This window comes from Salvia hispanica, chromosome 4 (assembly GCF_023119035.1).
Source record: "Salvia hispanica cultivar TCC Black 2014 chromosome 4, UniMelb_Shisp_WGS_1.0, whole genome shotgun sequence".
NCBI classification, from domain to species: domain Eukaryota; kingdom Viridiplantae; phylum Streptophyta; class Magnoliopsida; order Lamiales; family Lamiaceae; genus Salvia; species Salvia hispanica.
The window spans coordinates 41,953,397-41,967,982 of NC_062968.1; the positions used below are offsets into that span (position 1 = coordinate 41,953,397).

The window sequence follows — 14,586 nt, forward strand, 5'->3', positions numbered from 1 at the left end:
TTTCCTAATTTCTATAAGAGTTTACTTAAAAGAAAAAAAACCCTCAAATTCTTGTTGACCATGAGATTCGTTACCAACAAGACAAAGTTAGATACATAGAAGGTACCCGAGTTATCGCATGGTCAACATCTCACATCACTCTTGTTTTCTTTCAGACTTTGACGGTTCCCGGCATTTAAGAGGTCTCTGAGTGATTCTTCACCCCAAACATAGTTGACGTGGTGGTTCACGACATTTAAGAGCTCTTTAAGTTAATTTGTTTGACTTCGATTTAATTAGCTCCAAATAATTAAATCTCTTATTTAACTAGTCACAAGTAGTTAAATCTTCTTTATTTAGTTAACACCACAAGTAATTAAATATCATGATTTAACTTGGTCTAACATAATTAAATATCATAACTTAATTACTGTATCATGTAATTAAATCTCTTTATTTAATTAGTCTCAAGTAATTCTGCGTCACACCTTTTAAGTGAAGTGATTAAACCCCCAGATTAATTGATGCACAAGGTAACATAAACCTCTTAAGTGATTAGTTTAAGATCCATATCACTAGTAGAATAGATGCATATCAAATTTAGACGAAGGTTATTTTATGTCGAGTACTATTATTTTTTTCTTTTATTTTCCTATATATAAAGGTCGAAAGCGAAAGGAAGGCTAGGCCTAAAAGTTCACATATTAGTGTGATGACTTGACAATTATTTAAAGTATGCACATCTATTTTTTTTAAGTGTTCATAGAGTATCCCTTGAACTAATCTATAGATGTCTGAAATTCCAATTGAAAACTTTATGAGTGAATATAGATTATCATGAATTTAATTATTCTTTACTCTCTTGTGTTCACAGTTACAAGTCCATATTAGATATGGCACATGCTTTATTAATATAGTAGAATGTGAATGTAAAAATGTTAGTAAAAAAATAAATAAAACAATTTTCGCTGGAGGAATAAAAATGACAACACGAGACATTTACTAATGGATGAGTATTTTGCAAGTTAGCATTCATATATGGTCAATACCTTATTATATTCTCTATCATTGTATCACTTCAGAAAAATATGATCGTGAGATAATTAAAAATGTAAACTGTAAAGTACTAGTATAAAATAAAAACAAAAAGTGAAAAAAATGGTTTACCTGCACTAATGCATATCCATATTTATCCTCGAAATGGATCGGGTCAAAATCGGTGGGTTTTAGGGTTTTATGATTTTGGGGAAGGCAATGTTTTTAGCTCAAGTTTCTGAACATTAAATAGCCGCTTTTTCTCCGAGAAAGAAGAAGATTTTAACGCCACTCTTCTTCAACTTCAATCTCCGCAATCGGAAACAATTCCTCGGCAACGGCTCAGAGTTAGCTGGAAATGGCAGCGCTTACTCCTCCGGCCCCCGCCGTTCTAGCGGCCGCCGCTTCGAGTTCAGATGTGGAGCAGCCTAAAGTTGACTACCTAAATCTGCCTTGCCCCATTCCCTACGAAGAAATTCACCGGGAGGCACTCAGTTAGTGCATCTCACTTTTCTCTATTTTCATTTTGGCGTTTGATGTAGCTGTGTTTTGCAATTTGTCTGCATTTTGTGTTTACGGTGCAGGTTGGTTCTATTGTCTATGTTCATGGGTTTTGATTTTGTTTCTGGTTGTAAATCGATGTTGACACGAATTACTGTGAGGAGCTGGTTTGAACCCTAACTAAATAGGCCAGTTTTACTGCTAAACTCAGCTGCTCTAAAGTGGTTATTGATGAAGCAACTAACAGCGAGCAGCCAGGATATTTTCCATAGCTTGAATATGCAACAATGCAGTTCTAGTTACTTTGTAGCTGTTGCTTTAGATTGTAAAGTCAAAATTGCATGTTGATTAATGTTGTAAAGATGAATACACCGTGCCATTCTATGTGAAGCTCGATTGCAGTGTCAAATAATTTGTCTATCATTTCATATTTTAGCCTCTTTTATGAATTGTGCTTATAATTCTTGAATCCAGCTGATAAATTCAGCTTGTATCTAAAAATCGTGGGAATATACCAACCATTAAGGTTTATTGTCTAGATAGGGACATCTATAGGATTTTAGTTTACATGTTTATGTATATAAGTTTATTTAATTCTCCGTAGCCAGTTTTTTCCTATTTTTTGTAATGATGGGGTATAATTAAATTTCTATTGGAACTTGTTACTGCCAGTGTCATTGAAGCCAGAACTCTTTGAAGGATTGCGTTTTGATTTTACAAAAGGACTCAACCAAAGTTTTTCACTCAGCCACAGGTTATACACCTTTGTACTTTTGCTGTACAGTACGTATTTAACATTTGCGTATCATTAATTGCTGTCCATTTTCCCCTTAGTGCATATTGTTTTAAGTGCTAATTCATCTGCCTTTAGTGTGATGATGGGACCTACTGAGATTCCTGCTCAATCTGCCGAGACAATTAAAATCCCCACTGCTAATTATGAGTTTGGGGCCAACTTTATAGATCCAAAGGTAGTCACTGTCTACTATATTATCTTACTTATATAAAGGCTACTTACTAGGCTAGTTTGGTTAATGAAGAGTCATTACTTTTTTCTTGCAGTTGATGCTTTTTGGGAGGGTGATGACAGATGGTAGACTAAATGCAAGACTAAAATGCGATCTGGCTGATAATCTTACCTTGAAGGGCAATGCCCAGGTAGGCATATTTGTCAACTCGTAAAGTCGACAGCTGTCCAAGGGCTGTCCGATACTCCTGAATTCATACCATGAAATTATATAATAATAATATCTGTTTTGTTTATCTGTAGCTCACCAACGAGCCTCATATGTCTCATGGCATGTTCAATTTTGATTATAAGGTAATTGTTGTATATTTAATTCTTTGGCATGTTAACATTCTAAATTCTCTTTCTTAAGTTTACCATGATGGTACTCGTTCATCATATAATTGATGCGGTGTTGGACATAGGTGTACAAATTGAAGCTAACAAGTGCTCTCTTCACATGGTATACAGGGTTCAGATTATAGGACTCAGTTTCAAGTAGGAAATGGGGCCTTACTTGGTGCAAGTTACATCCAGGTGAATAATCTGACTCTGATTTGGAAGATATTTACATAGATAATCAATCAAACTATTAAAGTTGTAGAGCATGTGCTTGAACCTTGGGTATATTTAAAAATCTGGTAACTTCTATAGTCCAGGTTAGTTTCCACAATGGTATCATAATTTTAAAATTCTTTACAGATTTCTTTGTGTGGTGAGTTATTGGCTTGTAGCATTAGCTGATCTAGCAAGTTGGCTGGAATGGGTAAATCATTGTATATGGCTTCACATTTCTAAGTTGAATATTTGCATCTGGATTTACAGAAGACTTAAGGAGTTCATGGCTTGGGAAACTATACTTGATTTGTTACAATCCAGTTAGAGGGCAACAAGTTTGATAGTCTGAAGAACGAATATGTAGTATATTTTGTAGTAATTTAATGGGGAAACCAATGCATAAATAATGAAGGTTATAAAATACTCCTCCGTCCCAAGGAAGATGACCCCTTCCTTGGGCGGCATGAGATTTTATGCAATTTTATTTTGTGTTAAGTGGAGAGAATAAAGTAAGAAGGAGAGAATAAAGTAAAGATTAAAGTGTTTCTGATTTTAGTAATGAGTCATCTTGGTTGGGATAAACCAAAAAGGAAAGTGAGTCATCTTCAGTGGGACGGAGGGAGTATGTTTAAGCAGAGACAGTCACCTGCTGCCTCAAGAGGCATATGCTGAGGCATAAGTAGGGGTGTCAAAATGGATATCGGTAATTGGATACCCAATATCCAAACTCGAAATATCAGGTAATTGGATATCCGATACCCGATTTTTCGGGTTTCGGGATTGGGTTTGGGTATAGGATTTTTGGATTATCGGGTATCGGATAACTCGATACCCGATCGGGTATACCCAAATTACCCGAATTACCCAATTTTTTATATTTAATTTATTAAATTAAATAAATAATGTATTAATTCTATTATTTAAAAATTAAATGTACTCCCAAAATCCTTCACTCTAAGTCATATTTTGGGTTAATGTATGTTTTGAGATGTTTATTATGGATTAATAAGGGGTTTATAACTTATGAATTTTTTATTTTTAAAAATATGTAGTAGTTTTTTTCTCTTAAATTTCAACTACTTTAAGTTTGTATCAAATTCGAACTACAAGTTTGTATTTTTAAAGGTTTGTAGCTTATTTTCTTAAATAAATAAAAAAATAAAAAATAAAAAAATCCAAAATCGGGATTGGATACCTGGCTTTTCGGGACTGGATTCGGATCGGGTATCAGGCATTAAATTTTGGGAAATTCGGGATCGGGTACCCGAAATTTTCGGATCGGGCATCCGCGAGTATCCAATTTGACAGGCCTTGGCATAAGCCTTGGGGCGGTCTGGGGGCATAAACCACAATCCATAAATATTATAGGTAATACAATAAAAAACATAAAAGCATAAAAAATATATGGAAACACAAAAACAATAGAAGTTCGTAAGTCATAAATACTTAATAATTTTGGGTTCGGCATGAGTTTTAATGTAACATTGGTAAAGTAAGAGAGAGGTAGAGAGAAAAAGTAATTAAAGTATTGTTAGTGGAGAATCGGTCCCACCTCATTAGAGAAAAGACTTTCCAAAACTAGAAAATGCATATTCTTGTGGGATGGACTAAAAAGGAAATAGTGCATATTCTTGTGGGATGAGAGGGGTATGTCTTAAAGTATTAAACTGAAGTCTAATACTCCCTCATCTCTCAAAATAGGCCTAATTGAGTGACTAGGATTTTAAAAGAAGTGGTTGGTGTATTGTGAGTGGAGGAAATGGTGGGCCATGTGGTAGAAATGTAAGTAAGTTGATATATTGATGGTAATATTTTCTGGTAGTATCTAAATGGAAAGTGGCTAATTTTTGTAGAGGTACCAAAATGGCAAAAATGAACTGGATAAATTTCTGTTTTTGTAATTATGAATGATTCTAAAGCTCCTTCGTTTTTGACAAAAATATTGATGGCTGTAGAATTCCTTCATAAGTTAATATGCTGTCCAGTATCTACACGTAATCGCTCTCAGAACTTGATGAATTTACAGCATTGATTGACTAAATGCTTTTTTGACTATGAAAACCAAATTTGTTATTCTTTAGTGCGGTAAGATGTATGTGTTCCTAATGCCACAGTTGACTCTATAAATGAGTTGTGAATATGAATATAAATTTATGTTGTACTGACCAATTCTTCTCATGTATGCTTGCAGAGTGTGACTCGTAATTTATCTTTAGGTGGCGAGGTATTCTGGGCTGGACAACATCGGAAGTCTGGCATTGGCTATGCAGCACGTTATAACACTGACAAGATGGTACTCCTCCTTCCCATATTTATGGCACATTTCTTTTGGGCTCGCACATTTAGGAGATATGGAAAGTAGTGTAAAGTGGTGGGGAATATATATTTTTAAAGTCGTTAGTCGTGTGAGTAATAGAGGTGTCTTTAAAAGGAAACATGCCATGTTATATGGGACGCCTTGCAAAAGAATACAAGCCATGGATAATGAATAATGGGAAGGAGGGAGCAATTCTTATTGGATTTTTTTTGCTCCTACATTCCTTCGTTTTCCTTCTGTTAGGAGAAATTTTTTCTCTTCCTCTCTCTCTCTCTCTCTCTCTCACACACACACATTTTTATTGTGAACTTTCACTTTTTGTTGCCTAACATCTGCCCAAAGTGCTTCATCTGCATCTTGCAAGTATCTAAGCACTGAGAAGCCTCTGTTAGTAATGATTATATGAACCGAGATATAGAAAAATTGGGTAGCATCCTCAAAACTTAACCAAATGAAGCCTTCAGATGGCTGTGCCCATTAGATTTAACACTTGCATTTTTCATTTTCTGTGGGTACTGGGTTAAGCTGGTGAAGATTTTTTTTCCAAGTATAACTTCAATTCATAAGTAGTCTCTGTCTTGCCATTGTTTCCTTCATTTCTGCATAACTTGAGGTCATATTGTCACTATTCTGTATCTGTATGGGGAAGTGGCTCTAGCTGGACCTTAATGAAAGGCTCTTTTGAGAGTGTTTAACTGACCTTTTCTTGTGAATATGACCCATGGATATAACATAATCTGACCTCCATATTGAGATTGAAATATTTGCTCAATCTGTGATGTTAAACTTGAATGGTAAACAACTGATTTAGCTACCCCTACCTTTGATGAGCGATTCCTCCAGTTTTCTATGACTTGTGGTTAGAAAGATACAAATCAATGATTCAATATTGTCTATTTGACTTTTTCAATTTCAGGTAGCAACTGGACAAGTTGCCAGCACTGGGATGGTAGCCCTTAGCTATGTCCAGAAAGTATCTGACAAGGTGATCTGAGTTTATTCTGTGTTTCCAAATAATAGTGATTCCATTTCTTTTTTCATGTTTGTATACCTAATGTCAAATTGTTTTGCCTTCAGGTTTCTCTGGCAACTGACTTCATGTATAACTATATGTCTGGGGATGTAACATCCAGCGTTGGTTATGATTACATTCTTCGGCAGGTAATATTTGTTTCAACAGTAAAAAATTTATTTTGATGTAATAACATGCAGGTTAGTGTTTGAATAGTTGCATTTTTTATTCATTACCTTTTGTTGTTGGGTCTATAATCATTTATTTAGTTGTGGAAATCATATATGTGCATACACTCCCACAATAAGTGGAGAGAGAGTAAAGTAAGAGAGAATAAAGTAGAGAAGTGCCTCACCTACCATGAGATGGAGGGAGTACTATATATTAATAGAGCAAATTATGGTGCTTTTATCAGGTGTGCATATAACGTATCCTAAAATTGTTCATGATTAAACATTAAAGTTGGTGGTTTAGTGTGTATGAATGCTGTTAGATCATAATGTCATTCCCTCTAATGCATCCATTGCTCATCATTTTTGAAACACTGGACTTCTTTTGTCTTACATGGTAAGCTTTACCATGGGAACCATTGGATGCGTCTGTCCAATTCTCATTCATATTGGTTAGTAGTATTGGAGATACTGAAAGTTTTCTAGCTGTAACTATCCATCAACTTTGCATATGATAGCTCAAACTGAATTTTGTTTTTTTGTTGTAATAGGTATTAGTTAACAATTGGCTGACCTTCCCTCCTTTGTTAATGCAGCCTGCTTTAGGTTTATTCTCCTTGCACCATATAAAATGCACCCCTATTTTTCGCCTAATCTGATAAACTAACTTGTCAGATGTGCTTTTCTGAAACATAATATTTGCCTAAATTTTCTAATTAGCTTTCGTGACACAAGTAGTGCTATTGTTCAAATAGAGATGCCATCTAACCGGCTACTTTTGTTTCTTGGCAGTGCCGCCTGCGAGGAAAGATCGACTCCAATGGCTCAGTGTCTGCTTTCCTTGAGGAGAGGCTCAATATGGGTCTTAATTTTCTTCTTTCTGCTGAGGTGAGTACAACAGGGTGAACAATGGCACCCTTCCCACTCCCTCCAAAACTCCCTCAGCTGCTACTTTTGTTTCCCGGTGTAAACTTTTCTTAATGTGTTCACAAATTGTGACTTGCAGATAGATCACCGAAAAAAAGATTACAAGTTTGGGTTTGGCTTGACAGTAGGAGAATAGGACATGGACCATATTTGGTATCGGGTCTTAAATTATGCGGATAATTACAAGGTGAGAGCAGGAGTTGGGTAATCCCTTTCCTCTTAAACTGGAATCAGTTTTGTATGCTCAGATGACCTTAATTCGTTAGCAAGGAGATCTGCTGCTGCGCATTTGCTAGTAGATGTTTTTTTCCAGGTTGGCGATATTCTTTTAATTCGAGACAACTTTGCTCTATAGCTATAATAAATGAGAAGATGTTCTTTCAATTTGTATAATATTATCGAATTTTTTGGTATGGTGCATGAATTTTTATATAAAAGTCCCTATCATTACAACAAAATATAAAAAATTTAATCTCAGCATCCCAAAATCATAATTGGATATATAGTTCGTATCTGAGAGTTAGATGCATAGAAGGCTTTGACCTACTTCCACTACAAATGGGAGAGTTTGGACAAGGGATATACTAAGTAAGGAGTATGTTTGAGGAGCATGACCGCATGAGTGGTAGATTGTTGGAGCATATTATGTACTGGAAAATATTTTGAATTAAAAAATTGTAAAATTCCATTTCCCATTTATAAAAATAATAAATATTTTCATCACAGCGTGTATTTTACTTTAATTATATTAATTAAAACACCGTAAAATTAGTCTTCAAGTCTTTTGCATTGGATGTTAATGATGACTTCCACTCAGAAATTGCACCTCAAAACTGTGGTTTTTCCTCCATTTTCTCTGACCAAACTCACTCGTTCATGTGCATAGCAAGGGAGGAGAGAAGAAAGAGAAGTGTTTTGCTCCTCCAAAAAGGTGGTCCAAAGGAATTGTCGGTCTCAGTATGATTCTCCAAAGATGAACATCTCTGTGCATTATATTAAAAGCAAAATTCTCCACTTAAAGCACTACTTTGAAACCTCCAAGCACAATTATGCAACTCAAACATTTCCATATCATCTACGGTGGAGAGATGTAGCTCAAATGAAGAGAGAGAATGGATAGGGGAAGGCAGGTTGAAATGTGGAATTTTAATTTTAATGTGTTTTTAAATAATAAATTAAAAACGACGTAGTTTTGATCATCACGTAAGCTTTAAATTGCCGCATCTGTTTTTAAATTTCTATTAAAAAAAGTAAGTTCCATGGGAAAATAAAAAATGTTGGTTCATGTATTTATAAACAAGTAACCCTTTAGACTAAAGAAAAAGATCTAAAAACACAAATTAAAAAGATTTAAGAATTTATTAGAGAAATATTAAAAAGCAATAATATAATAAACAAATACAACCAAACTAATCCAAACATTGTGCACATTTTTTCTTAAGAACATGAGTTTCTAGGCTACAGTTTTACATCTAAAAGAAACGCGGGTCCTTTAGCATTATACCCTTTCTTGCAAGATTCTGTGTTGTAGCCTCATTGATTCAACATTGGCTAATCATTGCTTCCTGGTTTGATTCAATAATAAAACTATTATGCAGTAATAGTTTCTCAAAAAAATACATAACGTAATTATGCTGCAGCTCCTATTCCTGGCTAGCATTAATTAGAATTAACTCATGCTTTCTCTTATTTCCACACATAAGAAAGAAAATATAAGAGCCAGATTTGAAGGAGAAACAGTACCTCAAAACATTTGGCTGTCTGGTGAGAGTCCTACTTGAGAGGCTTCATACCCTAAGATAATCCACAAAATTTGTATTGTAAAATTGTGATGTTAAGCAGAGGTTGTAATGAGGCATGTCAAGTAATAAGGAAGTCCACAATGTTGAATGTATATCAGCTAAACAAATTATTCCTTTATCCAGCTTGATCGAGGTGCTGAATCACGAGTAAGTTTACCTAAACCTCTACAAATAGTGTATCCTCCAACATGTCTAATAGCATACAAATTAATATATGAATCTGATACAAAGTGAAAAGCGGGTGGATTGTGTAATCTCGATAATATGACGGCATAAGTAGCATAACGCACAACAGCCATGAAAACGGAAACAGAAATATAAACAGAATTCTGAAATCCCCTATGGTAAGATTACCGTCCTTTATCTATACTCAATACTTGACATCTCTCTTAAACCTTAAGGGACCTATATAACGCTGAAAAGCAATGTCAGGCTACCTACCAGACAATGGCATTTCTCTGGAAGTGGAAAGAGCCAGTATTATTGTATTAAGCCTTTAAGAACCTAAAATCGTGCTCGTGAACATATAAGGTTAAACATACACGTCTGATGTATAAAAAGTTACCTTTTCAACCCTGAATTCATTGACGGCTTGTCGAAGAGAATCATCAGATAATATCAACCGTGATAAAGCTCCAGTGCTCAACCTAACGGTCATCAGACGGAAGACTCTAGGACTTCTAAGGAAGTGTATAATATTTGACAACCACAAGCATAGAAAATGATTTATAATTTAAAGTTTGTTCAGAGTAGTACCCTAATTTCTTTGCAGCATCTGAAACAGAACCTCCAACTGCAAATATAAGGTCAATCAAAGCTTGCATTCCCTGAAAATTTTGGACATAAATAATCATCAAATTTAATTGTGTTGTGTTAAAAAAAAAGAGCTGGTCATAATGAGAAGGCATTAAGGTAAACCAGAGCAAATTTGGGGTTATTCGGTCCAATCTGAGACCCCTTGTCCAATCTGATAGTGGACTTCGTTGGAAGGATCTGAACAAGTTCTGGAGGAGGTACGTAGGTTTCAAGGTCGATAGTGTTCCTAACTAGACAGAAGGAATAGTACTCGTTCATGTGCAGAATAAAATTCCAGATCTAACGAAAATCAGCATTCATTCATTAGAGTAAAAGTCCAAATATTATACATGTGCACCTCTGAGAGCTAAAAGTTTGCGCAAACGAGAAAGTGCTGCTGCCCGATTTTTGTGTTGGGATCTATCCTCTGATGCCTGTTTGATATCAAAAGTACAAGTACAGAAATTAGTGGATAGATAAACAAAGGACAAACATTAACATGCCGTCTACGGTCTGCACAAACCTGAGCTGTGATTCCTGTTGGAATATGCTTGAGACGCACAGCAGACTCACGCTTGTTGCGGTGCTGTCCCCCTGGACCTGATACCTTAAATGTATCCATCTCGCACTGACTCATTAGCTTCTCATCTGTCATTGCTAGGTACTCGCCACCATCAACAGCCTCAAAAGTACTAGTAACATTTGAATTGTAGTTTCTAGAGCATGCCACAATAGCTCCACTGGGATACCTTCTAATACAAGCTTCTTTAACAAACTGGAAACTTGTTACTCCATCCGAAATCCTACTCTTATTAGCTCGCCTATTAATGTAAAAACTGACATGCCAACACGAGTAAGCACAAGCAGGCTTTGTGAAACTGCAGACGCCACCGCTTGGGAACTTTAAAAATGATCTCAGAATAGAATGAGCCATCTTAATTGAAATGGTTCAGCAAGCATGATTTATACAGCTAAGCAGCACTTGACCAGCACACATGATTCATCATTATTGTTTCTGAATGAAGAAGGAAGGACATAAAACTGTGAATGAAGTTAGAACCACAACAAGAAACCCTTTCAAAACAAACACAAAGCTGGATTTGTTTACGACACACTTACGAGAGGGACATTTAGTTAAAATTTATGGTCTTTACATTCCCCATATTACTTTCACAGTAGCCTATACACTATACAGTAATAGTGAGTGTCTTTATTCATGTAACGAATGGTTTGTAGATGCCAAAGTATAATAACCAAAACCAAGCAGCAAGGCAAGTCGTTCCAAAATGTATCTGGAAAAAAGCATACACCTAATTTTCTCACTAAGATGCTTCACTCTCATTTAGAAAGGAATATCCATTCTCTTCTTACTTACTTCCTTCAGTTCAACTCATCGTTTTTCTAAAAATGACCCCCCCCCCCCCCTATAAAACTGGGATTAACAGAACATATTCACTTTTTCTTCTTCTTTTCCCCTTCTCTTTTTGTGTTCATATTACAGAATGTTATTGCATATTCCATAAATCATATAAACCTCCATTTTCTCCAATCACATCCCTTTCTAAGGTTAATGCCCATCTCATTTCCTAATCAAAATGACCATGCTCTTGAATTCCCATCTCAACCACTATTTCAACCACTACATTATTTCAACCACTTTTTCTCCTCTCTTACTTTACCAAGTACGCATTAAAACACGTGCCATCCCCGATTAGCCTATTTCTATGGGAGGGAGGGAGTATTTGTGTTGGTATACGACAATGGCATCATTTAGCTGATTCGGAAATAAACAACAGAATAGACTAGGAAAGGCCAGGCACCCACAAAATAGAATCCCAGTGAGAATCAGTAAAACCAACAGAATACAATGAAACTAAAACAATGGCACTAGAATCTAAAACGGAGTATTTAAGGAATTACATGATCAAACAAGCATGAAATTATTCAATCTATCAAATTGTGTGGTGGATTAGCCTGTCTGATACGAATCCACCGAAAAGCAAACACCCCCTTAAATGGAAAAGATTAATAATCACTAGTATCACGAATCATGATCACGGTAACGGATCCCCTGGAGTTCTAACAAATGAAAACACCCATCAATTCAGCAGCAATTATCACTATCAACTATACAATCCAACAAAATACCTAGTTCCTAAGCAAATGAAGCTCAATAGTATTAGTCGACAAACAAACATACATATGTGTGTGTGGATTGAGATTAAAATCTGACCATGGATAAGGTGAGAGAGTAGGCGCGATGAATGGCATCAGGTTGTGTGATATCGGAGATGGATCCAATTTACAAGCCCCAAAACATCATGTTCGTCCGGCATAGGCTTCTGTATTTATTTTTATTATAAATAACATGTTCAACTCACTTTTTATTAGATTTCTTAAAATCCGTGTCGGGTTAAAGTGTCCCAAATTATCTGGGACGGAGGGAGTATTTGTTTATAACTTTCCATATTTAGAATTGGTCTAATTTTTTGTGGACACCGCAAAATGGTTAACTTAGTCTATTTTTTTTGGACGCCGGACGGAAGTAGTATTTTTTAAATCTCAGCCGAACTCAAATGAGACTCTTATAACGGATGGAGAGTTTAATGCACTCCCTCCGTTCTCTAATAATGACAAATTCTTTTGAGCATGTGATTTAAAAAAGTTGTGTTAAATGGGTTAAGTGTAGCATTAATAAAATAAGAAATATAATAAAAGAGAAATAAATAGAATATAATAAAAAAGTGAATAAATTAAAGAAAGAAAATGTACTACTTTTTAATAAAATAAATCACTCAATTATAGTAGGACAGATGGAGTATTATATACGACTTAGTTATAGTAGGACAGATGGAGTATTATTTTTTTAAAAAGAATACGACTTAGTTATAGTAGGACATATGAAGTATTATATACTCCATTCGTCCCATAATAAATGTCACACTTTCTTTTTTAGTTTGTCCCATAAAAGATGTCACATTTTTTTTGATAAAGCTCTCTCCCACATTAATATAAATATACTATTTCTCTCTCCACCTAATACATCAAACAACATCTTTTAAAATCTCATGTCATCTATTATGGGACGAAGGGAGTATCAAACTAGTATCTCCCTCAGTTTTGACATTTTTTTCGACACGATGATTAAGAAAAAAAATATTTATTGTGTTCAATGGAGAGATAAAAAAAAGTAAGAGATAATAAAATAGAATAATAAATTAAAGAAAATAAAATAGATGAGGGAATAGAGTAGGTTAGAGAAATTGTGTTAAAAATGACTCAATTATGATGGTGATCAATTGCTAACCACCCCCCGTTGATGTGTATTTTTAGAGCTTTAAAGTCAATATAAATTTGACACTCAAGTTTAAAATAATAACTCTAAAACTACAACTTTACTGCAAGAATACAGCTGTAGTTGTAATACTTAGGGTGTTGAACCATAGGGAGGCGTACGGTTATCTAATTCGAAAGCAAGTAAATTTTGGAATTTTTGGATTGAGAAGTTATGAAACAAAAATAAGTGAAGAAATAAAATGAAAAAACAAAATATAACCAAGAGATTGAGGACATTGCTCCTAATATGCTCCAGATTTAATGGACCAATTAACCTATGGATTAAAGATTAATCTAATGAAAGTTGGAATAATCTCGTTCATTCTACTCACACTGAACATGTTCACAGAAGCTTGAATTTAACCTTGCTGAACACTAAGATCAAATTCGTACTCATTGGATAATCACTCATACGGTAGCGTGGTAAGCTCTAACCCAACTTCTACATTCCAACGTATATGATTCATTTACAAAATCAATTGAACATTCCTACGGAAGCACAATAAATGTCCAACAATTATTGTAACGACATGTAAATTAACTTATCCAAGATTCATATATTGAACACGATACAAATCTCAAACTCTTTATCTACGTTTCCACCTTTTAACCAAGTTAAAGAGACATTGGCTAAAAGACACGATGGAATTAGACCGAATTTATAATTCAATGTAAAAAGCACCGTAGAAAAAGATCATAAAATAATTCTAACCCATAGATCCAAAAGTAATTCACATCTTTCACAAATTAGGAGCAACGTAAGAGTTTAGTTACACATCCACAACCAATAAAGAAGAACCATAGAATTCATGAAATTGATGTGCAGATGGTAGCAAATCTCCTCCGGGATGATGGAAGTTGAATGATTGCACCTCCAATCTTCCTCTCTTCCTTTCTCATCTCTTTTCCCCTCCTTTCTCGTCTGGAATATCTGAATAACCCCCCAAGAAACTGCTCCAAAAACCAATTTGAAGACTAAATTCGGCAGTTTCCGAGAAAAACGCCCGACCCAGGCGTTTTTGATGCCAAACCAGGCGTTTCAACTGTACCCGAGTGTTTTTGCCGGAATCACACTACTCTACGCAGCCTTCGTCAAATGGCCATAATTTTTTCATCCGGGCTCCGATTGAGGCGTACAAGGTACCCAT

At 35.2% G+C, this 14,586-nt stretch overlaps 2 protein-coding genes across 5 annotated transcripts; one reads left to right on the plus strand and one right to left on the minus strand.

Moving 5' to 3' along the window:
* The first annotated feature begins 1,205 nt into the window (after positions 1-1,205).
* On the plus strand, positions 1,206-7,889 carry LOC125220065 (mitochondrial import receptor subunit TOM40-1-like). The gene is made up of 11 exons (XM_048122183.1): positions 1,206-1,508; positions 2,188-2,269; positions 2,387-2,486; positions 2,578-2,673; positions 2,786-2,836; positions 2,993-3,058; positions 5,271-5,372; positions 6,313-6,381; positions 6,474-6,557; positions 7,371-7,466; positions 7,585-7,889. The coding sequence occupies exons 1-11, from the start codon at positions 1,373-1,375 to the stop codon at positions 7,639-7,641; spliced, it is 939 nt and encodes a 312-aa protein (XP_047978140.1). The 5' UTR covers positions 1,206-1,372; the 3' UTR covers positions 7,642-7,889.
* A 956-nt stretch (positions 7,890-8,845) lies between these two features.
* Positions 8,846-12,447, minus strand: LOC125220066 (peptide chain release factor 1-like). Of its 4 annotated transcripts, none has more exons than XM_048122185.1 (8): positions 12,336-12,447; positions 10,626-11,117; positions 10,461-10,536; positions 10,226-10,353; positions 10,064-10,134; positions 9,873-9,987; positions 9,249-9,299; positions 8,846-9,070 (listed from the first exon to the last, which is right to left on the minus strand). In XM_048122185.1, the coding sequence occupies exons 2-7, from the start codon at positions 11,034-11,036 to the stop codon at positions 9,279-9,281; spliced, it is 822 nt and encodes a 273-aa protein (XP_047978142.1). In that variant the 5' UTR covers positions 11,037-11,117; positions 12,336-12,447; the 3' UTR covers positions 8,846-9,070; positions 9,249-9,278. The 4 variants fall into 4 exon arrangements, with proteins under 4 accessions (XP_047978142.1, XP_047978141.1, XP_047978144.1 ...); XM_048122184.1 differs by having other exon boundaries at positions 10,626-11,143; XM_048122187.1 differs by lacking the exon at positions 12,336-12,447 and having other exon boundaries at positions 9,873-9,954; positions 10,626-11,143.
* Positions 12,448-14,586: the final 2,139 nt, after the last annotated feature.